This window comes from Aptenodytes forsteri, unplaced genomic scaffold (assembly GCF_000699145.1).
Source record: "Aptenodytes forsteri isolate BGI_AS27 unplaced genomic scaffold, ASM69914v1 Scaffold760, whole genome shotgun sequence".
Lineage (NCBI taxonomy): Eukaryota > Metazoa > Chordata > Aves > Sphenisciformes > Spheniscidae > Aptenodytes > Aptenodytes forsteri.
The window spans coordinates 817,487-844,221 of record NW_008796108.1 but is presented as its reverse complement, the minus strand read 5'-3'; the positions used below and the strand labels follow the sequence as shown (position 1 = coordinate 844,221).

Below are 26,735 nucleotides of genomic sequence, written 5' to 3'. Positions count from 1 at the left end.
GTATGCATTTGGATTTACACACCCACACACATTCCAATATAAAAAAATTTGTAGTCCCAAAACTAAGATGCTTTTAAAAAAGTTAAAAGGCCAGATTCCTCTATTGGCTTTTATCCTTCATTAAGAGCAAGAAGATTACCTGAAATCGTGATTTATTCTTTATATTCTGCCTGAGTTCATTTTAAAATTCCAATCAACAGATGCAAGGAAGAGAGGGGGGAAAGCTAGTGGGGGGTCACGTTACGCTTTGAAAAGGAAAATTAGAGAGAATGTTTTCCTTTCTAATTTTTTTTCCCCTTTGGGTTTCAGGTTATAAGACAGTTATTTAAAGGATGCTTTCTCCAAATGTGGTAGCTTCAAAATATGTCTCCATGCCGTCTGGATTTAAGAGAGTCAATCCAAGAGATTGGGAGTGGGAGCAGGAGGGAAAAAGGACAGAAACAAAACCCCTAAACCAAGTCATTTTCTCTGTTCTTGGGTTGGTTTTGAGCATCTTTCATTATAAGCATCTTATTATCTTGTTCAGCAATCTTGGCTGTTTAGCTCTTCACAACAGGGATTTCCTATCCCCACTGCCAAGGGGGAAACAAATTTCTCCAAAGGAGGGGAAAAAACCTGCTACAGCCTCAGATTTGAGCACTGGCTGCGCTGTAAAACTTCACACAAGCTGGAACAAGGGCTGTGAAGAATCCACACCCGGCTACTCTGGTGCAAACAGTGTAGAGATTGACACAAGGGAACCTACGGACTTTTAATCAGGTTGGGCACATCCCATCCAACACAGGGCAGCTGTCATCCACATACACATGCACACACATAGCCAGCTTGATACAGGAGGGCCAGGGTGAGAAAAGAAAGATGCAAGTACTGAATGAGACGTGGGCAAAGGCAGAGTGTTCCCTTGAGCATTAGCAAGCCAGGCAGATACTTAACCTAATCATGTCAATTACAGTTGCACCAAAATTTAAAAATTGATAAATAAAATAAGCAATGGCAAAGGGGGGGATCTAAAAGGCCTTGGTTGTTGAGCGACAGGGTCAGGAGAAGTGAAAAACATTAGCTTTTTCATTTGCTGTGTTGACACTTTAAACATACTGTTCCTTAGGACAGATGTAAGGAGCCCGGGAACCGGGAGGTGGGCAGCAGAAGGAGATGTCAGAACGATGAGGATAAAGATCTTGCGGGAGATCTGACAAGGGGGTATAGACATGAGGGATCTTCTCCAGATATCGATCTTCATGAGAGTAACAGCGGGTCAGGTAATCACTCGCATTCGATATCTCTGAGTGACACTTTCCAAAGTTCTGTAAGTAGAGACAAAAGTCAATGGGTGAAAACTCTGGGATCATTGGCCATAAAACATACAACTCTTCAGTTCCTTGCTGAGACACACATATAACAAGTAGGATGGAAAATTAAATAGTTCTGCTTACTGCTTCAGAAAAATAGAAAGCCAGGTGATAAATCCTCACATTTAAAACTTTTTGTCTCACTTCACGAAATATCCATATTGCTGATGAATATGTATAGATTTTGCATGGTTTGCCCCTTCTCTGTAAATGCTCTGCCTCTCTGGATAAAATAAGCAGTCAGCCAAGAAAGGACAGTTTATTTTCAGTCTTCCTAACTCTTCCACACCTGAGTTTTGCAAAAGCAGTGCTTGTATGCATCATTATTCTAATCCAGGCGCGTGCGCTTTTATTTAAAGGGCACATGTATCTGACCAGGGACTCTGGAAGCAAAGTAAGTTATTGTGTCTAATGTTTACCTAGTAGATAGGAGTGCATGCGCTAAGCTTTACCTGTGTGAACAGTTCCACTGAAAGCCTCGGGGCCAGTTTTGTAAGTCAAATCAACTACAGAGAATATAAAGCACTCGCAAGATCGAGACTGCTGTGTGGTCCCACGATCTTCCCTCTGATGGAGTGTATTATGGATGCTTTGCAAAATCTGATTCTTCCTCTTTAAGTGCCAAATGAAATGAAAACCCCTCGGAGTCCAAAGTGCTTTGATTTCTATTGAGATAATTTTGCAGAGGTGTGGCAAGCAGTAATGAAGAAACACTGCTTGTTCGAGTGCAAAAATTGCAAAGAACCTTTTTCTCCCAGAAGTTCCATGCAAACAGCAGCAACAGGAGGAGAGAGACCCCCCTGCCTCTCCTGGTGTGCCTGCGGGGGACGCCTGTGTAAGCTCAGAGGAGTGCAGAGCTTTCCCACAGCCCAGGAATCTGGCTCCCCAGAGGGTGGCAGCAGATGGGAAGGATTCCTGCCTGCTCACAGACCCTTTCCTCCGGTTTGAAGCTCTGCAAGATGACCCAAGCAGGAGGGACATCTAGCGAGGACAGTGCTTTTGGTCTTTAAAATCAACCCACATTCATGGGCTCTCACCAAGGGCTAATCTCTTCTCTAAGAGAGAGCAAATGCACTGGCAATCACCTTTTATGCCTGTGGTTTGAACTGGGGCTGTTAGAAGCAAGTAACTTGCCCTCAAGTCCTTCCTTGTTCTCTTTCAAAACACCAGAAACAGTCTGTTTAGTGGAAAGGACAAGGACTTGACCCTCAGGAGAAAATGCCTGAGGGAACAGAACAATCTACTCTGCTTGTCTGCTGCCAGTTCCTGGATAAATATTTCACCAGGATGCTTAAAAAAATCATATAGAAAACAAAGTGTCAACAATAATTTATTAATGGTTCAGACTGCTAGAAGAGGCAACAAGCAAGTTGGAGGGCTGCACAGTCTTAAGGCAATTTCAGGAACAGCTTTGCTAAGAGCAATGAAGGCTGCCAGAGGATGGAAAGTTTGTCTGAACACCAGGAAAGCAGCAGCAATCTAAGGTCAATCTGATTTTCATTTCCCTTTCCTCGGCAAAACTGTATATCCCACTGCTTAAGCTTTTAAAAGTCAGTGATCTTGACCTGGCCAGACAGCAAAGAATAGTAGCCTCTAGGCCCCTTCTACTTAGAATTGCTGCATTGGTATCTGAAATTCGGGTGGGCCATTCCCACAGCTACCTCATGAGGTTTTTGTCCACTTCTGGCTTTTAATTGCAAAATGAAGAGGTGGAGAGGTGCTGTGCAGCATTATAGCTGTTTAACTGGAGGAACCCACGCCAGGGGACATGAGGAAGCTTCACTAACTCTACCTTAACCCCTACAATCTCTACCTGGCTGCTTTAGGCAGCCCTGACTTACAGCTCTCCCATTCCCAGGTGCGAGCTATATTTACACAGAAAGTTTAGGCCTCTACAGAATTCAAGGCTCAGTTTTACACTGTACCACACACAACCCTCTGGCTGGAAAACTGGGCAGGCTGTGGCAACACATACTTCAAGCCTGGAGACAGTTATCTTCATACAAATTCTATAGCATAAACAGGGATCCATACCATAAGGGAAGCAGGGAACAAAGAACAGCTGATTGCTATTCTTCTGATGGCCCCAGCTGATAAAAAGGGATAAAGAAGGGCTAGCAGCTAGGGAGAGTGTTAGTCAGCACAGCATGTGTGAGGGTCCTCTCCCTGTATAACCTACTCTCAGGAAATCTCAAATGCAACAGAACTCCTTTCCATACCTGCAAGGGGAAGAAAAGCATTAGCCATGCTCTCCTCCTGTTTTAGAGAGGTAAGTCATTAACTGATAGCTCAACTTTCTGGATAAAGCTGACCTGAAAGGGAAGTTGTTTCAATGGTTGAAATTCAGTAAGACATAGCAGGCAAGAAGGTCTCTTAGCAAGGCTAGCAATCTATTATCAATTACATGGGAGGGTAGGTTTATATGCTTTTTGAGCATGCAACAGAAAAGCATGGGACTTCACACTAATCTGTGCACTCAAAAGGTCTAATAGACAGAAAGGTCTAATAGGAAAGAGATTCTTAGTTAACATAAGTACACATCTTGTGTAAATTGAGCTGGTTGTTAGCATCTAACACTGAAAGAAGCAGAAGGGGTCATGAGATACTATTTTTTGGGCTGCCTATTGACAATATACTGGGTCAGCAAAGCCTATTTCTTTCTGTTTATCTATGAGTTAGCGTGGGCATGAAACAAGCATCCATGAAGTAGGGCTAGAGAAAACAAGTGCAATTTTGTCAGCACTTCTATTTGGCCAGATGAGTCTGAACAAGCTCTTTTCTTTCTGGCCAGTGTTTTGTGCTCACTCTTCACAGGTGGGAGTGGGGCCAGAGCAGGGCAGCTGGAGAATGCCAGCGTCGGGCTCAAAGGAAGAGACTTCCCTGTCTCTTTTCACCTTTCTTCAGCATGTGAAGCCAGAAGTCGCATTGCTTCTGCTTTGTTCCCTGATCTCATTTCTAAGTAGCGAAAGGGAAGAGAACAAAATCAGCCTGATGTTTTTTAACATATTTAGCAGCCGGTGCCCTCTGACTTCCTTCCCCAGTCCCACTGTGACTTTTCCCAAATCTAATTTATCTTTAACAAAGTTTGAAATTAAATTAGGGATAATGAACTAATTAGATTGAACTGGCACACCATTCTGCCACTTTCCCCCACCTGACTTCTCCCACTTGCTTTTGTTTCCAGCATGACTCCGTACAATTCTTCATTAGCTGGGTTACATCCTCCCCTCTCAGTTTTATTTTCAAGAGCTTGATTAAAGGGGATGTCAGCAATCTATCCATTTCAGACAGCCTGGCAGATTACCTTTAAACAGTCTTTATTTGATTGAATTAGAGAGCTTTCATTTCTGCCATGACTTACTCTCAACCCTTCTCCATCCCCTATACACCTGTCTCCAGCTTTTCTTCTATTTGCAGATCATCTCTTTGGTAAAACTAGGTGTGCTGCAGACAGCTTTCCCTCCGACCTGACTACATCCTATACTTTTAATCATCCCTAAATAATGAGGTCTTACTGGTCTAAAAGTGAAGAAAAACTTCTCAGGGTCCTGAGGATTCCTCTGCTATATTTTTCTCTGGAAAATCTGACAACTCTATTACATGTGAGAGTTGGACAGATACCGCCACAGAGGACTGTGGTTTCTGCTATTGCTCAAAAGCCCAAGAGCCAGTTAATAATCTCTCATGCAGTTTAAACTTGTCTTTAGTCTTGCAGCATGGCTCACAAACAGAAGTAGGCTGGTTTTCTCTGCTTGGCCAAACTCAAGGCAAACACAGTGCACATTCATGCACCTATCGGATGTGTTAGCCTCTTCCCTGGCTGGGAAAAGTCCCTGCTGTTCAAAACTATTCGAACTTTGGGCTGCCACTACCCTGATCCTCTCCATCAGTTGGCTTTGAATTTTGGGATGCAGCACAGGCTGATGGATAGAGAGAAGCATTTTGTTGAGTGACAGCAACAGAGGACTGTTGTCACAGTGCAGACCAGTCAGTGGAGAGGATGTAGGTGTTGGAAGATAGAAAATATAATGGGAACCAAAAATAAGAACATTTCATCATGGTGTTGGGAGCCTCACATCCTCTCCTCCCTGTTTCTAAACTCCCTGTTCAGCATTTTTGACCTGCTTTTCAACTTCCAAGTACGGCCACAACTTTAGGTATGTCCTGGCATGCTCCTGCACTCTGTTTGACACCTTATCTATGAGGGAGCTCCGGGGATAATCAGTCCTGAGTAAAGAACAAACATTAATGTATCGGGGATGGGTGGGAACCAGTGGCCCTGAGCTTGCTCTTAGGAGTGGTGGACTTCTGTGAGGACAAAACTGAGGGCAAGTGGGACAGAGCAGCTCACCCCTGGGTTCAAGGTTGAGCATGAGGAAGGCTGAAATATAGGGTAAGGACCTATGATGAGGGATGCACCCACAGACACATGCAAGTATTATTTCTGCAGAAAACTTGCTCATAAGGCTGCATTCCTTCTTACAGCATGCTTTTAACTCACTCTCTCTCTGTCTATAGTACCTGTTCTGTGTTCCTATAGCATCTTAGACCATCATTAATCTTAAACATTTCCCTTCATGCTGTTTCTCTCCTAGGTCCTTCTCTCTACCCTTCTGGAGTCAGGACAGGGCTGTTATCCTCATTTACTGATGGGAAACTAATAAGGAGCCACCTTAGTTCTTTGCTTTATTTCTCCTAAAAATTGGAAATGGGGCTATTGACCTGGGGGGGTATTCAGGCAACCTTGGTGTTGATAGGGAGGAAATGTGGCGAATGGGAACTAAGTCAAGGCTGCTACATTTGATGGTTCTCCAATATCCCCAGCTCAGTCTGCACCAAATCTGTAACTGGTGCAGGTTTAATAGTGTTATAGGGACATTCAGAAGGCAGAGCTGGGAATCTGAACCCTGGTCACTAATTTGCTGGGATCTTGGTGCGAGTCTCATGGTTTTGAGCTATTCTTGCTGTAACAGGGACAAGAAATTCCCAAACAAAACTGAGAGCAGAAGTGTGGGGAGGTGAAGGGGGAGGAAACAATTAAAAAGCATTAAAAAAAAAAATCACCCTGATCTGTGGTGTGCCTTACCAGGGAGATTTTGTGGCAGTGAGATTACACCTTCAAAGCACCATATGACTGGCTTTATTTTTACTTCAGAGAAACTGGGAGGATTTCCAAATTTGGATTTGGAGGATTACTGTCCTTTTGCTGACGATAAAATCCCCCACCCCAGGGAGGACAAGGCGAGACCTCCCAAGATGGATTAGGGAGCGCTTGCCTTGTTTGTAACAGTGGGAGTGGTCCTCCAGTGCAACCCAAGAAACTGTTGGGAACTGGAGGTGAAGGCATAAGGGAAGGTGGCTGCTTTCAACTACATCTTCCCCTGGGCTGGCGTTTTCATCCTCTCTCTGTGTGCAAGAGGCTGGCAGTGCTGCTGCCTGTTGGTGACAGGCAGGCAGGTGCCTGGGAGCTGATCAGCACCTCTCTCCAGTGACAAACAGACCCCACAACCAAATGGAGAAAAGAAAAACCAAACTGATCCAAAACTTACTGTCCATTCTCGCTCATTACGTCTACGAAGACCTTGATCCTCATTCTGGGAGCAGGGGTGGGTGAGAGAGACACCGCAAAAGAGAGAGGTTACCGTTCTGGTCCAGGCCAGGCCTGCTGCAGACACTTACCTGGAAGGGTTTTGCTACAGCAAGGGAACTACAGGGCTGCTTCCAACACAGGAAAACCAGGGACCACAGGGATAAAGGCAAAAGGAACTAACCCATTGCACACCTTCCACCCCGGGTGTTTCTGCTCTACCTTAACCCACCTGTTAGCACAGATGTTCCTAGTCTGCAAGGAGGCACTACATCAACAGGACTGTCTGGTGGGACTTTTTAAAAACACCTTTTTTCCCCTGCTTATCCTCCTGCACGGAGCTATTCCCCTCCTTCCCAAGGATCCAATTCCCTTGCCCTCTGTTATCTTCTCCAAACCACCCCTCCCCATCGCCAAGCTACTGCTTCTCTGTGTGCCTCCTCTGTGGAGCAAGGCAGAAGCTGTGGTCACCACAACTCAGGGAATACACAGGAGCGAGGGAAAGTCATAGCCAAGGACAGGGCTGCCAATGGCAATTCCTTGGCCGACAATTCTTGGCATCACCCAGCAAATCTCCCATGGGGTGGGAAAGGAGAGTTGCCTCCCTTTCAGATAGGGACCTGGTGGCTTTAATACCTGAGAAAAGGGTATGATTATAGGGTAATGGAATGTAAGAGCCGAAGACACCTCTTTCCACTGCAAACACCATTCCATTTCAAAGGGTCACTGGTAGCTAGAGATGGTCCAGAACAACCACTTGTAGGTTTAAACACAAGCTGAGTCCTAATCAGTCCCTGCCACAGGACCTGAGCTTGAAGGAGCTTGGTGACACTTAAAGTGGTCAGAAAAACATGAACAGGGAAACAGTCAGGTCTGGTTTCTAATTTTGAGGAGGAGAGCACCAAAGAAAACAATCTTTCTCCCTTTCTCTCAAACATCCAAACATGCTGTCTGCGCCAACCTCATGCAACGCAAGCTCTTTTATTTTCGCATACGCAGTCCCTCTCTGACTGTCTCTTATTCACCGACTCTTTCAGATGCAGGAACGTTTACGTGTTCCCATATTCTCTCACATACTCTCCCACCTTGTTCTTTCACACATGCACATATGCTCCATCTTATCTATAGTTGCTTCCATACATACAAACTCTTCTTTTTTTCTTTATTTTTTTTTTTCTTTTAGTCAGTCCCATTTTCATTCCCTCCCCTTCTTGTACTGACTAGCTTGGAAAGGCCCTCTTAACATCTCCACGAGGCTTTTGGCTTCAGCTTCTGCACATCCTAGTATTGCTGCTTTGCTTCGTGCTGGTGAGCCTTACAAAAATTCACCAAACCAAATCCCACACCAAGAGCTGTACCCTTCAAACCCACCTCGTTTCTCCCTGTGTCTCCAGCCACACTGACTGCAGAGGGGGCAGACCCCTGTTCTGAAACAAAGCCATTAACCCTTTTCCCCTCCCACATGCTTCGCCTCACTGTAGAAAGCAAAGGAAAACACTGCAAAAAGCATGCGCAGAAGGCAAGACAAGGCAAAGGCGTTCCTGTCAGCACCCCCAGAAATAAGGGTAGCAAAGAGAGCAGCCATCGTGGGCAGCATGCAGGAGGTGGAGGGAGTGGGGAGGAGGACAGACTGGATGCATGGGGGCCACTCCACAGGAAGGGGAGGAGATGCGGAGGGGAGCACTGACTTTCAGAGGGGCGCAGTGAGGAAGGCAGAGTGCGATTGTGTACCTTGAGGCCAGAATCTGAGGGGAAAGGGCCTAGAGTGACATGCGCTAGCGTAAGTTGGGCTGGATGGTTGCATACTCGACTAGGTCTCCGCCAGCATGGATGGAGGTCCGAGGACTGGGTGACGAGGCCAGAGCGGAAGTGTCCAGCTCTGCATAGTGGACATCACAGTCCTTGTTGCCAGGGTTCTGGAGAGAAGAGAGCAGCAAGGCGGTAGGGACACAGGGGGGAGGAATTGGGGTTGAAGTGGAGAGGCGGGGGAGTGAGAACACAGGAACCGTGCAGAAGGTGGGGAGCGAGTGAATGAGACAGGAGAGGGAGTGTGTGGAAGGAGAAAGAAGAAAAGGGTGAGAGGGGGGAGGAAGAAAAAACAGTTAAAAAGAGGGAGGTAGGGAGGTAATGAACAATCAGTCAGGTAAAATCCCAAATCAAAGCAAAGGTCCTAATGGCACTGCTCCACAAATTCACCACTGAGCTGAGTCACTCAGCCCAGGTTGGCAGCACTCCCAGCAACTGCCCCGTCTGCCCCTTTTACTGGGGCTGCTCCCAGCAGCATCTCGCTGCTCTGATCTTCCCATCAACCCCTCTGGCATCAGCATTTTCCTTAGCTGGGGGTGGTTCAGTGAATTCAAACCTTATTGGATACCTGAGCTGTCAGTTTTGACCCAGGAATTTGGGGTTCATCGCAGCACGCTGGAGGCAAACGCAGGGTTTGGGGGCATGAGTGAAAACCATGGGGAAGGCTTGAATTTTGGGTGTCGGGAAGGAGATACCTGGAGGGAGTGGCTTTAAAGCCATAGCTCCAAGGGCAGGTTTGCAGCAGATGCCTTACCATGGGGAAATGACACTGCTTAGTCAATACTGTTGTTTTGCCCTAGCGTGGGGGCTGGAGAGTTCTTAAGTGCTACATTTTAACATGAGGCTTGACTGCACAGTATGCTACTGCAGATTAACTATGCAGCATGATTTTGTCATTGTAATAATGTCTAATAGATGCTAAAAGCATCCTTCTTTGGCATGAAAATATTTATGGGTATTCCCTTACTAAGCGGGCTTATCAGCAAGAACTGCATGAATGGAATATTATCCAATTTGTCTGATCATTCCTACCCAGACATCTCTCATGCTTTGCAAATAATATTGGTCAGAGAACCCTGGAAGGCAGGATGGCCTGGAGACCTCACTGCTCAGTGGGGAAAATGAGTCACCAGGAGGAGCCCTGGTGTCAGTAGCCGAGGTGTGAGGGGGTACCCTGGCTACTTGCCCTGTGGAGTTTCTTTAATACTCGCTTTTGGGCCTGGTTTCTGTGCCAGCATTAGCCAAGGATCTGCTAAGCCTCTCTGAGAGGAGAGAGTTGTCTCTTCCAAATGAAATAGCTTTCCAGTTTCTCTATCCCCTTTCCAAAATGGCTACATCACATGGCAATTATGCAAAAGGTGTTTAATTTGAAAATGTTTCTCTTCTCTTTTTTTGGAAGTGTCCTCTGCCATGTACCAGCTGTGGCAGAGCCATTTTCAGAAGTTTATAGCCCTGTAATGAGCTGGTTTAGTGCCTGTCGTTGGAAGGGGTTATTCAGTGAGTGATTATCTCTGACTGCTGCACTGTCCTGTGGCAGGGTTTGGCTCCCTGCTGGTGTTCCCCAGCCACCGGGATGAGGGGAAAGGGGCACACGGCTGCAGCAGCATTTCCAGTGTCCAGATCCCCTGTGGTGCCCAGTAAAGCTGGATGCTGGAGGACCAGGAGGTTTGAGGTCGCCCTCTTTCCTGCCCTTGGGGAGGTGAACAGATGGCAGTGGCAAGTTGCTGGTATGAAAGCTGTGTATCCTATGGCCTCTCTGCTTCGTGTCTGGACCCAGACTGAGTGTCTATGGACATTTAAGAAAATCAGTAATGCCAACTCCAGTCTCAAACCTAAACCTATGCCCTGCAGAACTCTTTCCCCCTGAACTTTGTATCTCAGTACCCCCTCTAGTCCCAGAGAAAGGCAGACGAAGTCTTTACCTCCTCATTCCTACCTCCTCGTTCCTATGCTGTCTACTTTGCCTCGCTCCTCTCCAAAATAGTGCTTCCTTCCCACTGGAGGTGTTTTCTCCATGGAGTTCCCTTGCTTTCTGCCACTCTTGGGCTTGCTCCTGCTCCCTGCTGCTTGTTTGGAGCAAAATTTATTACAATATCAATAATGTGACTTGTATACAAGGTCTAGCACTACCACATGCAAGCACTCTGTGTAAATCATCAGCATCAGCACCCTGGTAATTGCCCTGTAAACTGAAAGGAATTGTTTTGCTGTCTGCAGCCATGAAACTTTCCCTTCTACCTGTGCAAATGGGTATTGCCGATACATACACTCATCATACTTCTGCTCCTACATGCACTCGTACCTCCACCTCTCTCGCTCACGCTCCCTCTCGCACACAAACACACAGCATCTATGTGACACATAGGCACTGCCATGTGCACACAGAGCACACCTCTGCTTTTACCCACACATGTGTCACTCTGTGCACTGACACACGTGGGTACCGGCACTCTCAGGCATGCATAGTCTTTGTAGGTGTTATCTGAAACACACACTTACCTTTCCATCCCATTCACTCTGGCTTAGATATCCTCACATAAACCAAAGCTTTTACCCCACAAGAGCTCAGAGACAAATGCTGCAGGCAACCCCAGCACCCTCATGTCCACTTCTGTACCTTTAATTGTCCACTACACTGTCCTTGCATATTTCTGTGCTGTCAGCTTCATGTTATCTTTCCCACAGTTTGCAACACATAAACATACATATTCCTTTGTAGCCTCTGACACAGGGCCTGCCCCTGCTACTTTCTGCAGGTATCCTGTCCCTGCAGACATGCCCCAGCCTCTCCCCTTCACCTGGTCCCCTGCCAGCATGCATCTGCACATGTCCGCACACACATACCTGCACACCCTCTTTGCGGATTCCTCCTCCACCTGCCTGTTTTATTTTCTCCTGGCACCTCTCCATTTTCCCCTCCCTCACTCTTTGCCATCTCTAATCACTTTTTGACTCCCATTCTAGTGCTGTGAAATTGTCAACCCCAGGCAGTGGCTTTCATGCCGCCTTGTGATGAATCTAGTTTATCCCAAATTGCGAGGTTTTGCACAATTCATTTAAAGCTGAATGCACCCACCCCATTTTCCTGCAGAATCCCTTCCCTTCAACTCTCGTCTTCTTCACTACCCTCCCAAGTCAAATCTCCAGATGAAGTGCAAGCAGAACAAGAATATCCTGCCTTTCTCTTGTGCGTTCCCCTCTAAAGGATCCCAGAACCACATACAGAACAGAGCAGCTGCCTACATCTGCGTCTGAACACAGTGGGAGGGGGACTGTATCAAAGTGAGGTTGGCAGAGACCCAATGAAGCTGAAGGAATGTGCTTCCCTCCTCATCCTCCAACTGACCCATCTCTCAGGTGAAGGACTGTGCCAGGTCTAGCCTGCCTTCGTCAGTCCCTCCCTTAGCATGCTGTTGGAATGTGGTGACTGAGCCTGAGCTGAGTGTGCTGGTTTTGGTAACCACCACTATCCCTGCTGCTGTTCTCCAGAGGTTTCCGTGCAAGTGCTATCCCAGCCAGACACTCCTCAGCATCTCCTCTGCAGGGAAGTGCATGTCTGCGACATGAACAGGAGGCCTCTGCAATGCTTTAGGGGTGAAAAAAGTGATGCCTCCGAGTGGTCCTGCAGGGAGGAGGGCAAAAGCTGGCTCCCTTCAAAGCGTGGCTGGGCAACATGATGCACACCTGGCCCTGGCTGTGGCAGCACATACTGTCTGTGTTATCTGGGAAGAATCCAGCAAAACCAGCACTCCCTGGCAGCGAAGTGACACCCTCCTTCCCCTTACCAGTCACAAACTTGAATAGCCTGCTGCCTGCCCAAAGGATACAGTGATTTAGCAGGAAATGGGAGCAAGCCTCATCTCATTCCCGGGGCAAAAAGCCAAAGCATGGTGCATCTGCATGGTGGGGGAGCCTGATACCATTTACAGGGACTGCCAGCCAAGCTGACCAGAGGACAGGGCCAATTCACAGTTGTGCTAGACTTGTGCCGAGAGCGGGCACAGCTGTGGCAGCAGCGGTTGAGTCACCCAGATGCCACATCCCTGCTGCAAAGGGAGTTTCTTCATGGGTCAAATGAAATGAGGGCTCCACAGTCTGTCACCTCTTGGCTAAAACTATGGCTAAGGAGCAGCAAGTGCCAAGTGTGGGACATAGAAATGCATCTTCTCAGATCAGGATTGAGAGCAGCAAACTCGGTTCCCATGGTTACGGAGCAGCTACCCATCAGGCCCCATCTCGCATCACTAACTCTGCCACTTAATTAACTGACTACTCGTTATTTCCCGAAATGAGCTCCTCCATCCTCCTGCTTGCCTGAAATTCAGCTCTTAGATGCTCTCCACAGAGCAGCCCGTCTGGCTCTAGCATCCTGTGTTTCATTTAAAACTCAGCTACCACTCAGCAAGGATTAGAAAGAGCTGGAGACAAGCCCCAGGACTGAGGGAGGGCTCCAAAGGGAAGTTTTTCTTTAGGGACATCAACCACGTTCAGCTAGGATGAAGTAAATAGGATCACACCAACACAGCTCAGCACAGAACCGTGTCTTTTTATTTCCAGTGCCTTCGGCATCTGTCTTGCTGCAGACTTCTGCTAGCTAAAGGTTACTGGTCCCTGTCCTTCTATTATCTGCACAGGAATACACATTAAAGGGTCATTCCAGGATGAACTGGAGGGAGGGTTATAATTAGTTATGTTTGTAAAATATTACTCTAGTATGGGCTGATATTTATACTGCTTTCTCAAACAAATGGGTTCACATTGCTGAGATGTAGAAGCACCAGGCTTGGTGTGTAGTGCTCTGAACCACCCCTCGTGGGGGAAGAGTTTGAGAGACCTGCAGCATTTACATGGGGATCCCGTGTCTCCCATGGAGGATGGGGGGGGATCAGCCCCATGTGATGGGGTGAGGGAGGGAAAGGATATTGTCCAAGGCCTGGGAGGAGGAAGGTTTTCTGTTTTCTCGTTAAGGGAGGACTCTAATCCTACCTGTTCTGTTTCCTATGCCTTTGCCCTTTGAATCTAACATTTCCTCCTTCAGTCTCAGTCCTTGAAAACCAGCCTTTCCCGCATGGCTGCTAATATCTCTCCCTGACCCTTAATCTCTCTGCTGCTGGTGCCTCACATCAGCATCTCCCTATCTGAGGCTGAATAAATCCACACAAAAAAAAGGGGGTTTAAAGAACTTGTTGTCAATTGAGAGTCAAACGCTGGCATGCTCTGCCCTGCAGATAATTGCTTTGTGAAGCTCTCACTGTGGTGGATGCTGCTTTTTGAGAGCTGCTTCTTTTGGCTGCAAACAATTGAGCAAGGGGCTCAGTTGCAGGAGGTGAAGAGTGACTGGGGTGGGATAGGTGGTTCGTAGGCTTAGCTGTCATATGTAGGTAAAGATGAGACTACCACAGGTTGTGATAGTCCTCTGATGAAGATTTGGAATAAGCAGGGTGTTTTACTGAGGAATGACCCATAAAGGCACAGCTCTAGGACCTATGGAAACCAAGGGCAAAAGGGGCAAGTGCTGAATTAGGATCAGTGGTATTTGAAAGGTTGGCTGAGATCAGAGTGTGGAGGTTGCCTTCCTCCAGGAGAGGATACTCCTGGACTGCGAAGGCTGCTTGTTCACCCCTGTGGATGGTGGGGGTCTTTCATTTTTTAGGGTGAGAGATCCTGTGTGAAAGGCAGTGAGGCTGGGGGCGAGGATGAGGCCAGGCAGTACTATTAGCACCCGGATCTCCTTACCAGTTTGTCAGTGTAGGGAGAGGGCTCGGTGGCTGCCATGTCATAGTATGGAGTCTGCAAAGGGAGTTTCTGGATTTCCTCCTCGTGTTTCATGTTGTCTAAGTGAACAACCTGTTATAGAGGAGAGAGAGAGAAGAGGGATGAGAACAGCAAGTACTATCCTTCTGTCACAGCTTGGGGCACCATCTGCTTCAGGTGACACCACCACAAGGTATCACCATGAAGGGCAGTGCATCTTACCTGCTCCCTTGCTCCTACCGTATTATTTGCCTCCTGTTCTCTTTTCTTTCATTCTCACACCCCTCACTACCACTCATGACATTCAAAATGGTGGGGATGCTCAAAAGTCCTCACACCTCAGAGCCCGTCTGAACACCACCTCATTCAGAATTCAATCCCCACAAAAGAGAGTACCAGGATCCAAATTACAGCTTTCAGTTAGTGCCAATGTTTGGGAATTCTGAGCAGACAAGTCCTTTCTTGCTGCCCCTCAAACTTAGGCAATGGACTTCTTTGCTCTTGCAAACCTTCCAAAATTTAGGCACTGTGGACACTGCTTGGAGTCAGTTTTCCTTGCCAGAGGAAGGAACTTGCAGCTGGGCTGGGGAGGCATACCTGGATGTCTTCTGCAGTCAGGTGGCTTTTCATCTCCTGTTTCCTCTTTGGTGGAGGGGCAGGTTTGTGGGATGGAGGCAAGTCAATTCTGCAGACAAAGAAGAGGTTGCTGATTAGAGAGCAAGAGAAAGGGGTCTGCTTGCTTTGATGTGCCACAACAAGCCGGATCCTGCATGCACCAAAGATTTGATTATATTTGTCACCGAACTGCCAATATAATCATATCGATTATTCTCAGTAACCCCGCCCCCCCCCATGCCCTCTTTCTCACTGCAGTTAGAATTGTTACTAGAAATAACCTCCCTCCTAGCATCCTGTTCCTAATTCCAAGCAAATCCCCATGTTGGATTGCAGATCCCAAGGGTGCAGCTGGGATACCTGTCTCCTGGCTCTGTTTTGGAATGGCTCCAAATCATCCCATGGGAGGTGGCTCATTTTGTGGCTGTAGGGTACAAGAAAGTGTCTGGCAGTGATCACTGCAAATCAACAAGGTAATGTCAGACCCAATTCGGGAGCTTACCTGGAACAGTAGCCCCTGCCACAGGCTTCCCAGTAGGAGTTTGAATCTTCCTCATAGACATGCTATGCCACGCAGGGACATTTATCCCTGACCCCCAGTCAGGGGATCAGCTTTTGCCCCAGAGCATAAGGATTGGCAGCCATTATAATCCCAGCCTAGAGACGGTCTCTGCACATTCTGTTCATAAGCACAGATGTGTCTAATCCTTTTACAAAACTTATTAAAACTCTGACCCACTCATTAGCTGGCTCCCCCTCCCTTCTCTCTGTACAAACTTCACCAGATCTTCTGATAGAGATGGGTGACTTTCCTTGGCAAGCCAATGGATTCCAGCATGGGACCAGAGTGTACAGGTGAGGGGGGAGAGTAAAACGGGTCCCTGAGGCTCTGCAAAACATTGACTTTATGGCTCTAAAGAAAAGAAATGCTATTAACTTTCGGAGGCTTTGGAACAGGCTCCACAATAGAGGCAGCACCTCTGCAAACTAGGGCACCATTGTGTTTCTATTCTCAGCTGAAGTGGCTCTTCCCTGTGCCTGCGTGGAGGGCCATTGTGGGAAGTGGATTGTCTGAATGCATCTCTATCATAGGGCCGATGCTGTTGATGCAATTTCACCTTGTGGTGCTATTTTTTTGTTTGTCTGCCTTTCTGTCTCCCCTCCTGCTTTCCCTGGTTCTCTTCCCTCCCTCTCCTGCTATCCTCCAATGCCCTCTCTCAAATGGGATTAAATGGAGCACAAAATGTGGCCAAGATGTAACAACAATGAGGTGGGGGTTGTGGAAGATAAAAGCAACTTCTAGCCTTTGGGCTTTCCGTGCCTCCCCTATGAGGTGGGAAGGAAGGGAGGGGGTGCTCTTGTGAAAAGGCAGTGACAAGACGGAGCTTTTCAGGAAGAGGCCAGGGTAAATATTTCTGAAGAGGGCTCTGTTCAGGCTGCATAGGCTGAACTCCACACCACCAAAATCCCTGCCTGGGGTCTGTGCTGCACAGTGTAGGGCAGAGCAAAGCAAGTACCTGTCAAAGAGGAGCCCCTGGGGCATCCCCTCTCCCTACTCTCGTATCGTCAGAGTTCATGTCTTCAGGCTGGCACCATATATACAAAACTGGAATGCTGAGTGGATGTGAATCCTTTCTGGACTTTTTGGGATACATTCAGAGCTGCTCAGGGTCTATCCGAGACCCCTCTCTGATGACAGAATGTGATTCAGTCTAAAACAGGAGCCTGAAGCCATTTCTCTGAAAAAGGAGGAATAGGGTCCTCTCCTACCACTGGAGGTGAGAGTGGCACTGAGCAGCTGCACCGTGTCCAAGGAAAAGCAGCATCTGGGTGAACATCGTTGTGCTTCAGTTTCCACTTAATGTTTGCGATAAGAGTTCAGAAATAGGAGAGAGCAGGATGGAAAGCACTGGGGGGCCCCAAGGAAGGGAAGAGAGTCAGAGGAGTGAGCCAGACGGTGGCAGACAGGAAGAAATGGCAGGAAAACCAGTTTGCCACCAGGCTTTTCTTGTGTGCAGGTAGCAGAAGGGTCAGTGGTGCTGTCTGCCTGCTGCCCCATCCAATAGCACCTGTACCATTACTGTGCTGTACTTCTGCGAGCGTGGTGCTACTTACAGGTCATTGTCCGTTTCAGTGCGGTTCTTTTGTTGCCGCCTGTAGACAATAATTACGGTGACAGCCACGCCGATGATGAGAGCTGCTGCGATGACTCCTCCCACGATCCCAATAATGCCTCCTGGGGCACCCTGAGGTAGTGGCTTATCTGCAACACACAGGGAAGCACGGGAGAGAGGGTTAGAGCATCAGACAACACAACCAGTAAGGTGCAAAGACCAGTAGAACGAGGGGCTCTGGGAGCAAAGATGCCAACGCACTCTGAAACTGTCTCAGGTAGCTGTGTGCGGGCAGCTTCATGGGGGGAGACAGGTCATACTGAAATGTAGTAGTCAGAGCTGAAGAGGAACAGAAAGCTGTGGCTACAATCGCAGCCCACTGTGTCTCCAAGAGCTAACCGCTTAATTTCCCCTTAAATCAGGTGGTTATTCCTGGATCCGTTTTTCTGCCTTTGTTCTGTCCTCAAAGAAAGAAGCGTTTAGGGAATAAAGGTGCTTCTAAGCAGCCGTCCCATGTGGTGCAGAGGGACTCATGTGGACCTGCTACTTGATATTATTTAACTATCTTGAAAGCCTTCTGCAGGGCTTTGTCACAGTGTCTTCACTGAATTCCTGGCGCTGTTGAAATGAAGGAGAGCTTTGCTATTAATGTAGACCTTAGAAGAGCTAAGGACCAATGCTCAATTTATTGAGGTGGAGCAGAGGTATGTGCACCCCTAACTCTTACAAAGAAGATGTCCTGAGTGTAGGATTTAGGGGTGAGGGGGAGATATATCATATCTTGCACTTCATCTCCTGTTCGTCCTATGGCTGGAGAGCTCTGTGACTTGGGCCAGCTCCTCGGTGACTAATGTGGACCTCATTCAAAGGAAACCTATCCCATGGGCCTGATGGGAAAGTGCTTTGAAACGTACGATAAAAGGATTTAATTTGCTCTACCTTCCAACCTAATTAAACTTGAAAACTAGCTAATTGGTACTTTGTACTTACAGCTCTGGCAGTGATGAAAGGAGGAGATAATTGGAATGGAGGAAGAAGGAGGAGGAGGAGAAGGAAAAGAAATTCAGGGGAGGGGAGTGAGACAGGGATGAGGGAACAAGGTGCTTTGTAGAACTTGTCTGTCACACTTAATTTTTGTATTAATGCACTGGCTACTGGCTGCTCTTAGAGACTAGATACTGGACTATATGGACCTTATTCTGCAACAATTATGGCTTTGGGTATCATAGTGGTAGCCAGTATCTCCACTAAACTACCCATCCCCAAGGCCTCAAAATTATACCCACTTTACATGTGTGCATGGCTATAAAATGTATATGCACGCATTCCCAAACCACATAGGACAACTTATACAGGACTCTTCAGGGTGAAAATCTGCCACGTACTCCCACCTCACATCCATGGATTCAGCACTTGCTTAGCTCAAAGGCTGGGCTCCCTGAAATCCCATGTCCCAGGTGCAATTGCAGAACTGACTGCGCTGAATCGTTGCCAACAGCCTATTCCCAGACCTCACCTCACAGCCAGCCTTCTTCACCTTTCAGATTTGCTGCTGTCATCCAGAAGTGAACTGAGGTGTATAAACATTTCCCAGGGAAGTCCCCTCTCTGGTCAATACCAAGAAATTGCACAGCAGAGAAACTGGCTTATTTACTGTATCAGTACAAAACACTTGAACTCCCAGCACCATGCTGAGGCATTGCTACCAATGAAGAATTTGCCCTGGGAATTGTCTTGACACTGATCCCCCATCCCTTTCCATGCAAACCTGGTTTTCTCTTGCCTCGCAAGGACACCCCGGAGCCTCCACTGGTCAGCATCCCACACCCCACCTTCCCCTGTTCCTTAATTAAGAACTCAGAGCTGTGTGTCTTCGAGTGGCAGGATGCTGTAGTCACCAGAACATGAGACCTCGCTCCCCACTGTCCTCGGCAGCGGCAGTCACTTTTATTTCTCTTCCCTTCTCCATAAGCCACATTATTTTGTAAATAATATTTCTGCCCTGAGACAGCTCACTTACAGCCATGCTCAGGCAGACAGCTGACATGTTGCAATCCAAAGCCCCTGACAGCATGCGAGATTGTGGCAGGGACGGCGACTGTAAAGAATCTTCCAGTCACTTTGGCTGGGGCATTTCCATGATGAATTGGCCCCTAATGGCTCTCTGGATGGCAGGTAGCGAGCAGAGAACATCAGCCTCCTACTACCGCTGTAAATCAGTAGGTGTGTATATGTGGGGGGGGAAGGAGGTGGGAGGAGAAAGAGGGGAAATAAATAAATAAAGCTAAAATTAATCTCCAGGAACTTGAACAGGGCTGTGTAATAGCGGAAAGGGGCCAGGAAAATTTAAAGTGGGGATAATGCAGCCATCAGTTTGCAGAAGAGAGAGGGGTAAATACAGGGCACTGGGTAAAGACAGTAAGTGGATGAGCAGAGGGAAAGAACGGAGGAGCACCAGGAGAAATGCAGATGTTTTGGGGTGTCTATCAGAGTACTTCCTTCTTGGCAAGCTCTCAAGACTATGGTATGAACTATGGGTGTTGGTACCCATCCCAGCTGCCTAAGACAGGGCTCTGTGGCAATGCAGTGCTTCCACAGAACGGCAAGTACCAAACAATGATAAAATCCTATGACAACAAGCCCTGCCCCTACATGTGCAGGTCTCTTTCTTGAGGATAGGCTGAGCCATCCTGCAAAAGTGTTGGTCACATCTTTGCAGGAGTCCAGCTAGGAAGCTGTGAAAGGCAACAGCGATAATTGTTGACCGTAAGAGGAAACACCAGGAGACAAGGAAGGTAAATGAGAGATTGAAGTCCTGAGAGAGCAAGAAAGTACAGACGAGAGGAGAAGAAACAGGGAGAGGTAGAGAGAGAGACCTTCCCTTCTGCTGGATCTTCCCTCTTTCTTTTTCCTACACCACCCCACCCCCCTTTTTAAAACCTTCTTTCATCTGCATCCCCAGGTGTTTATTTCCTCAATCTCCCCTTCCTGGGAAAAAGCTGTGGCTAGTACTGTTTGGAGGGCTCACCTGCAAACCAGCCTATTTCCTTCCCTCCTCTGTCTGCATTGCCTCTTTAACAGGTAAAGTCAGAGGCACCAACAAGGCTTTTCTGGAGGGCAGGGTGGCTGCAAGAAGGGGTGTTGTAAGTCAAACAGGAGGGCACCGGGAAAGCCTCAGGAGAAGATGATAAGAACTGGCAGATGAGGATTCAGTTACATGGACAGGGCTTTTGGGCAGCCCTGGGAAGATGTTTGCAAGGCTTGTGAATCAGGATCAGAATAAATTGGCAGGACAGCTCAGGGGCCTCCAGACTGGAGTGGAAAAAGGCTTTGCCAATTAAGAATGCAAAACCTCTTGCTCTGTGTCACGCTCGAATAATTTAAAACTCTCCAAAAAGTTTGTGTGAAGCAGTTGGCAGTGAGGCAGACACCAGAGAACCCAAAGGGGCTGAACGAATAGCTCAGCCTTATCTGGATGTCTAAGGGCTGCTGGGAACTCCTCGTTCCTGCTGGAAACGGAATTAATTCATGGTATTACAATTAAGGAGAAAAGAAGGACACCCCACCCCCAGTCTCTTTCAGAGCAGTTTTGTTCATTACTTTGTTCTCCCACCGCTCTTCTGGAGGTGGAAGCAGACACAGGAAAGGAAGAAAAGTGGTTATCTACCCATAAAGCATCCTTCCCAGTCACCTGATGGTGTGTGTCTCTGGGTTTCCAAAAGTAACCGGTAACAGATGAAGATCTTTCTACCAACTAGATCAATTAAAACATTTTGTGAGGTGCTGATACTATAATTCACCAGTCCCAATGCTCAGTTAAATCACATCCAGCAGTCCAATGCCGTCAGTTGTTCACATCTCCCAAATAAGTGAAGAATGTCCACTAGACAAGAATGTCCATCCCGGAGAGATGCATCAGACACAATCACAGTGCACAACTGACGCATAGTTCCATAGCACTAGCTATGAAAAAACCCTTGTCCAAACAGCGGTGGGGCTGATGACTCTGTCTGGACAGAGCCGTGGCTCAGATTTACTGCAAACAGCCATGGTAGCGTTTCGAAGCACAGAGGCAAACGGACGGAGCTGTCCACACGTGCCGTGCCCACGGGGTGAAATAGCGCAGCTGCAGAGCACAATAGTAAATAATAATAGAGGAACAACGAAGGCTTTTGAGAACCAGCTTGCAGGAGAGCAAGAGAGGTGTTCCCAAAGGGAACTTGAAGTGAGGCAAAGACGGATAAACTGGAAAGCTTCTAGAGAAGGGTATACCAGAGCAGAGGAAATTACTCACTTGCTCTTGGTATGGGGGGAGTGATGTGGAGGACTTTGCAAAAGGAAAGGGAAGACCACCAGCGTCTGTCACACTTTTGGAAGTAAGGTCTCTTTCCTTAAAGCTACTTGTGTGGCTGGGACATTTGCATCATGAAGCAGCCTGGCTGTTCTTGGTATCAAGACTTGAAAGTGGGATATTTTACATCCCCAACCAAGGGTATGTGCCTGTCTGGGATTAACTTTTTATGTAAAGCTGTGATCAGCCAGATAATTCTGCACTTGCTGCAGTGTATGTGCAGTGATATCCAGCCTGAGCAGGTGGGGAGGAACAGATCCATGGAATGGGGTCATGCACGAATTGCAGAGACAGCTGTGGGGTGGGATAAAGGTGCTGGCAGGCAGGAAGGGTGAGGGTGGGTGACAGGGCTGGGTCTCACACCGGTACTGCCTTCTTTCTATCCTGACTGTCTGCCATGTATTCAGCTGCCCCAGGGAGAGCCTGAGCCCCATCTAATTGCTGAGGCACTAACCTGCATCCCCCAGGTAAATCTGGAAGCTGAGTCAGTCTCTGGGCCTAGTTCACTGCAGCTCTGAGTGAAGCTAGTTTGCTCAGAGCGCTGCACACTGCTTCTGTCTTTGCCTCCTAACTTCAACTTGATCCCTCAGTGCTTCACAGAAAACCAGCATAAGAACATACAACATCTCTGATAAGCCATTGGCTCAAAGATCTGCCTGTATCTGTAACCAGTTGCAAAGTAGGGTTCCCTTTCCATTTATCACCTCCACACACAAAACAAATCCCCATCTATTTCATGGCTGGCTAGCCAAGGCACTCAGCAATGTGCTGCCTCGCTCACAGACACATTGCAAATCAATGGGAAGAAATTCTCCTTTCTTTATGCTAGCAGCTTTGAAGCTCTTCTAGCTGCCAGCCTTGCTAGAGTTAAAGTTACCTTGGTGCTCAGCTGCACCCCTGTTCACAGGCATGTACAGCCTGCATGGCTAAAGCAGCCTGTCCCGGTACAGTGCCAGCTCAAAGTAAGCCTGTCTGTGACCTGGATTGTCACCCTGATCCAGTGGAAGGAGTTAGCACTTGCTGGACTCTTTCTGCCTGCTGAACCTTTGAGCAAGACAATGAGATCAGATGATGCATATTTATAATACACCCCACCTGACACATTCCAGGGAGCCTGAGACACGGCAAGTTCACACAGCTAAATTAAACTGAGTTGAAAAACTTGGCAGAACAAATACATCTCCAGTTTGGTTTTAAAGACAAGAGCAGGATTGGCTAATTTGAGGCACGCTCCAATAGCATACACACCCCAGGCACAAGCTGGTTCAGAGCCTCATGATGCCTTGTGTTTGCAAAGGGTTAATGAAATACTGTTCCCAGGAGAGCCAGAGATGTGAGCTGGCAGAGCTGATGGGCCAAAGGGTAGGATAGCCAGCAGGGCTTGCAAGTCACTGGAGATTTTAAAGGGATCTTAAGTCTGAGGGAGGAGAGGTGGGGTAGGTTTCTCTGGGGTCAGTTCCCTTCACTGTGTATATTAAGTGAATCCCTTGCAGGGACAGCTAAGCATCCAGAGGATAAAAGGGTTTAAGAAGGGAAAGGTGCTGCTTAGAAAGCTGAGCCAGTGGCACTGGACCATTAGTGTGTGAGGCTGAAGTGCCATCCTGCCCCCTCAGCAGCAGCATTTCCTTCATCCATCAGAGCTGGGCCCAAAATCTTCATGCCCCTTCCTTTTGTCCTGGCCTGAAGTGGAGAAGGGGAACACAACATCTCGGTCTCCTCCCACCTCAGCCCTGCTCAGACCTTGCTCCAGCTCAGATCCTTGCCTAACTGCAGGTGGAGGTGACCAGGCTGCAAGAAACACTTGTGAAAGCACTTCACAGTGAGGAGAGACTGTCCCTGTGCAAACACAAATCAATGTTTGATGGTCAGTTTGCAGTTTGCAGCACAACTTAACCCCTGCAGTATCCAGAACCAGCTCTGTTACCAAGTGCTGTTCATCTGGTGACACACAGTGAGAGAAAGAGGGAGAATTAGACCTCAGCATGGGGAAGAGGAGCAATTTGGTTAGCAAAGGTGGCTGGCAGGGTTTTCTGAGCAGGAGGAGTGTCTGGGCTTCACTGGGTGACAAAAGCATAGCAAGAGCAGAGCTGATCCAGCAGCCCTCCCCATCCCTGCCTCTCAGAGACTCCTCCAGCTACAGAAAGAGCTCAGGACCTCTCTTGCTAGCAAGAGAAGGTGCTTCTGGTTTTGTGTCACCTCAGGAGCTGGGGATGCAGCCAGCCAAACAAAGGTTAAACACCAAAATGAAGGCAGAGCTGCTCTTCTGCCTCTATGCCCTGATATAAGTCAGAAGGAATTTTAAAAGCCGTCACAGCCTCTCCAGCCAAGGGTGTTTGTTGATGTAACTCTCATTTACACAATTAGCCACCACAGATGTGAGTGCCAAGCCATGGCTGCAATCCTGACACTGCCGCCGCACGGGGCTTCAGCCTCATTCCCCTGGAAATCCCCCACTGCACAGGGTGGGTCCGCAGGGCCCCAGTGAGGCGGGGGAGCTCGCCTCCCACACGGGGCTGCTCCGCTTGCTGGTGCACCTCCCTGCATCTGGTCCAAGCAAACGGGTGCTGGGAGGGTCTCGGTTATATTGTGTGTTTTGAGTGGGGCCACAAGCCAGTGTCACCAAGGGTGGTTAAACAAACAAATGCTCCTGACCGCTCTCTGCGTTGTCCTTCCTCTCCCTCCCACAAGTGGGAATCCCTCGCAACTGCCAAGCCCCTCTATGAGTGACCTGTTATATCCCCTCTCTAATTCCTCTCTGCTGAAGACCAGATGACTGGGTATCCCCTGGGTCCTGAGTGCATTCGGAGCGTGGGTATCTCACTGTCTAGGTACTAATCACAACATCCCTTTAAGATCCCTGCCCACTTTGCTTTCCTCTGTAATTTTTACTAGTCTAACTGGCACTTAAAGATTTTGCAAACCACTTGCCTGTCTCTGATGAGGTTTTGGGAGAGCTTGGCAGTGTGCTGTGCAGATCCAGCCCTCCCTGGGGTGCCTGCTTTGAAGAGCATGACCAACTGCAAGTGGACACATGGATGTGCTTGATAGTGGAGATTTCACACACATTCCAGCAAAGGCAATTGCTTTGCCATTCACCAAGGGTGGAGGCATCTGGGGTCTCTCCAGTAATGACCAGCTTTCTCCCTTTCCTCTCCTGCAGGGGAAGCAGCAGAGTCATCCTTGGTTAAGCAGCATCTGGTTAAGTAGCTGCTGGCTGCAAAAGCATGTCTGGAATGCGTCTTTAACCCCTGGTGACCTTCCCTTGCAATGCTTCCCAGTGGCCACTAACAAGGATGGGGTTTGGATAGCAGCAATAGGAGCAGTGTGTTAACCCCATGGGATCCAGCAGAGATGAGGACTGACTTCTGTGGAGTAGCTGTTGTAGTGGGAGCTCCCCTGCAGGTACCTCTTAGTGGGCTGGTTTTTCTTCCACTCCTGGAGCAAAGTGTAGCAGTTGTTAAACAGCACCTGGAAACATGGCTTGAGAGCTTAGGAAGGAAGCCTTTTCTCTGTGTGAAAGGACAGAGCGTCACAAAGTTATTACTGTGCAACAGAAAGAGCCAGTTGTTCAGAGGGTGCAACAGCAAGCAGCCTTTTGCAGCAGTGTCCACCCACAGAAGCTTAGCCCCTCTATGCACACGCATGCTCCATCTCCGCGCTTTCCACTCAGCCAAGAAACGTCTGCGTTAACTCCAGATCCTGGGATGTCCCTGTCTCTCTGTGCCACTCAGTGGCTCTAGCAAAGAGGGGCCAGACATGACTTCGTTGTCTCTAACCCATCTATCCAAATCCAGCACAAACCTCACCCTGCCCTCTCTCCAACCTGCTTGGCCAACTCCGCAGACTCCCCTGCCTTCCCAGAACCAGGGGCTTCCACAGCTCAGTGCAGCAGTATGGAGAGTGCCCCGGCCTGTTTGGGGGGAGAAGATGGGAAATGTTATCTGACGTTTCCTCTGCCTCCCAGCCCTTAATTTTAGTTCTGCTTCATTTCCTGCAGCTCAGCAGAGTAATGAACAATCAAATCCCTTTAGTAATTTATTTCTTCTGCTATACAGTTTCGAGGAGGTGATGACACTTGAAATTGCTTCTCCTGGAGGGATGAAGGGGCCAGATCCTGAACCCCATTACACCAGAGTGTGTCTCTCTTGATCTTAGCAGCCTGCTATAGCTGCCCAGAGCACAGCGTGGTCCCAAATCCATGTTTAGCCAGAGATACAGCCTTGCTCCCTTGATGAGTCCATTAAGGTCATGCTATTACAAGCAGCCACCAGATGAATTCTGTCAGATAGAAGGTACAGGGACTGCAGCTCACACTCTTATCATTTGTGTTAATAGAGTTAATTTGCTCAACAATCTTCAGCAGCACTCCTGGGAACGTCTCACTCTGCTTGGCCATGTGCCCTGGGCCATATTTGTCTCCTGTTGCCTCCGGGGTGCTGTAAGCACCAGGCAGCTGTATCTTGGATGTCCCCAAAGGATGAGATCAGCTCCCTGTTTGCACCTACGCAGACAGACTGCTGGGAGTTAGGTGCAGACACAGGGTATGTGTGGCAGGGCGAGGAGGAACTGCTCTGCTTCTCTGTCATCTGGCCAAAAGTGTATGAAAAGTTGTGCAAATGGAAAGGTGGACAGGGCTACAGTTCTTTTACCTCCCCTGGTAGCTGCAGCAGCAAGGAAGGCTCGAGGCTGCTGTGCCTCTTCACACACCCCCTTCCCTTCTCTCCTCTCCTCTCAAATACCCTTGAGACCTGCTGCAGTCCAGACAAAAGAATGACTCTTCAGCGTCCTGGAGCAGGGAGGGAGCTGCCAGCCATTCTGGAGTGATGTGCGAGAGTGAAGCTGTTGGATGCTGTGCTGGTTTTGGCTGGGATAGAGTTAATTTTCTTCCCAGTAGCTAGTATGGAGCTGTGTTTTGGATTTGTGCTGGAAACAGTGTTGATAACACAGGGATGTTTTCGTTACTGCTGAGCAGTGCTGACACTTAGTCAAGGCCTTTTCTGCTCCTCACCCCACCCCACCAGTGAGCAGGCTGGGGGGGCACAAGAAGCTGGGAGGGGACACGGCCGGGACAGCTGACCCCAACTGACCCAAGGGATACCCCACACCATATGGCGTCATGCTCAGCATAGAAAGCTGGGGGAAGGAGGAGGAAGGGGGGA

General features: G+C 48.3%; 1 protein-coding gene across 1 annotated transcript in view; it reads right to left on the bottom strand.

Annotated features, from left to right (window-relative positions):
* Positions 1-784: 784 nt before the first annotated feature.
* Positions 785-26,735, bottom strand: part of NECTIN1 (nectin cell adhesion molecule 1) — a 65,624-nt gene continuing 39,673 nt past the window's right edge. The window contains exons 7-11 of the mRNA XM_009286750.2: positions 17,227-17,374; positions 15,094-15,181; positions 14,479-14,589; positions 6,899-6,943; positions 785-1,304 (exon numbers count right to left, since the gene is read on the bottom strand). Of these exons, the coding sequence (XP_009285025.1) occupies positions 1,086-1,304; positions 6,899-6,943; positions 14,479-14,589; positions 15,094-15,181; positions 17,227-17,374 (611 nt within the window). The 3' untranslated portion in view covers positions 785-1,085. The remainder of the gene's footprint in view (positions 1,305-6,898; positions 6,944-14,478; positions 14,590-15,093; positions 15,182-17,226; positions 17,375-26,735) is intronic.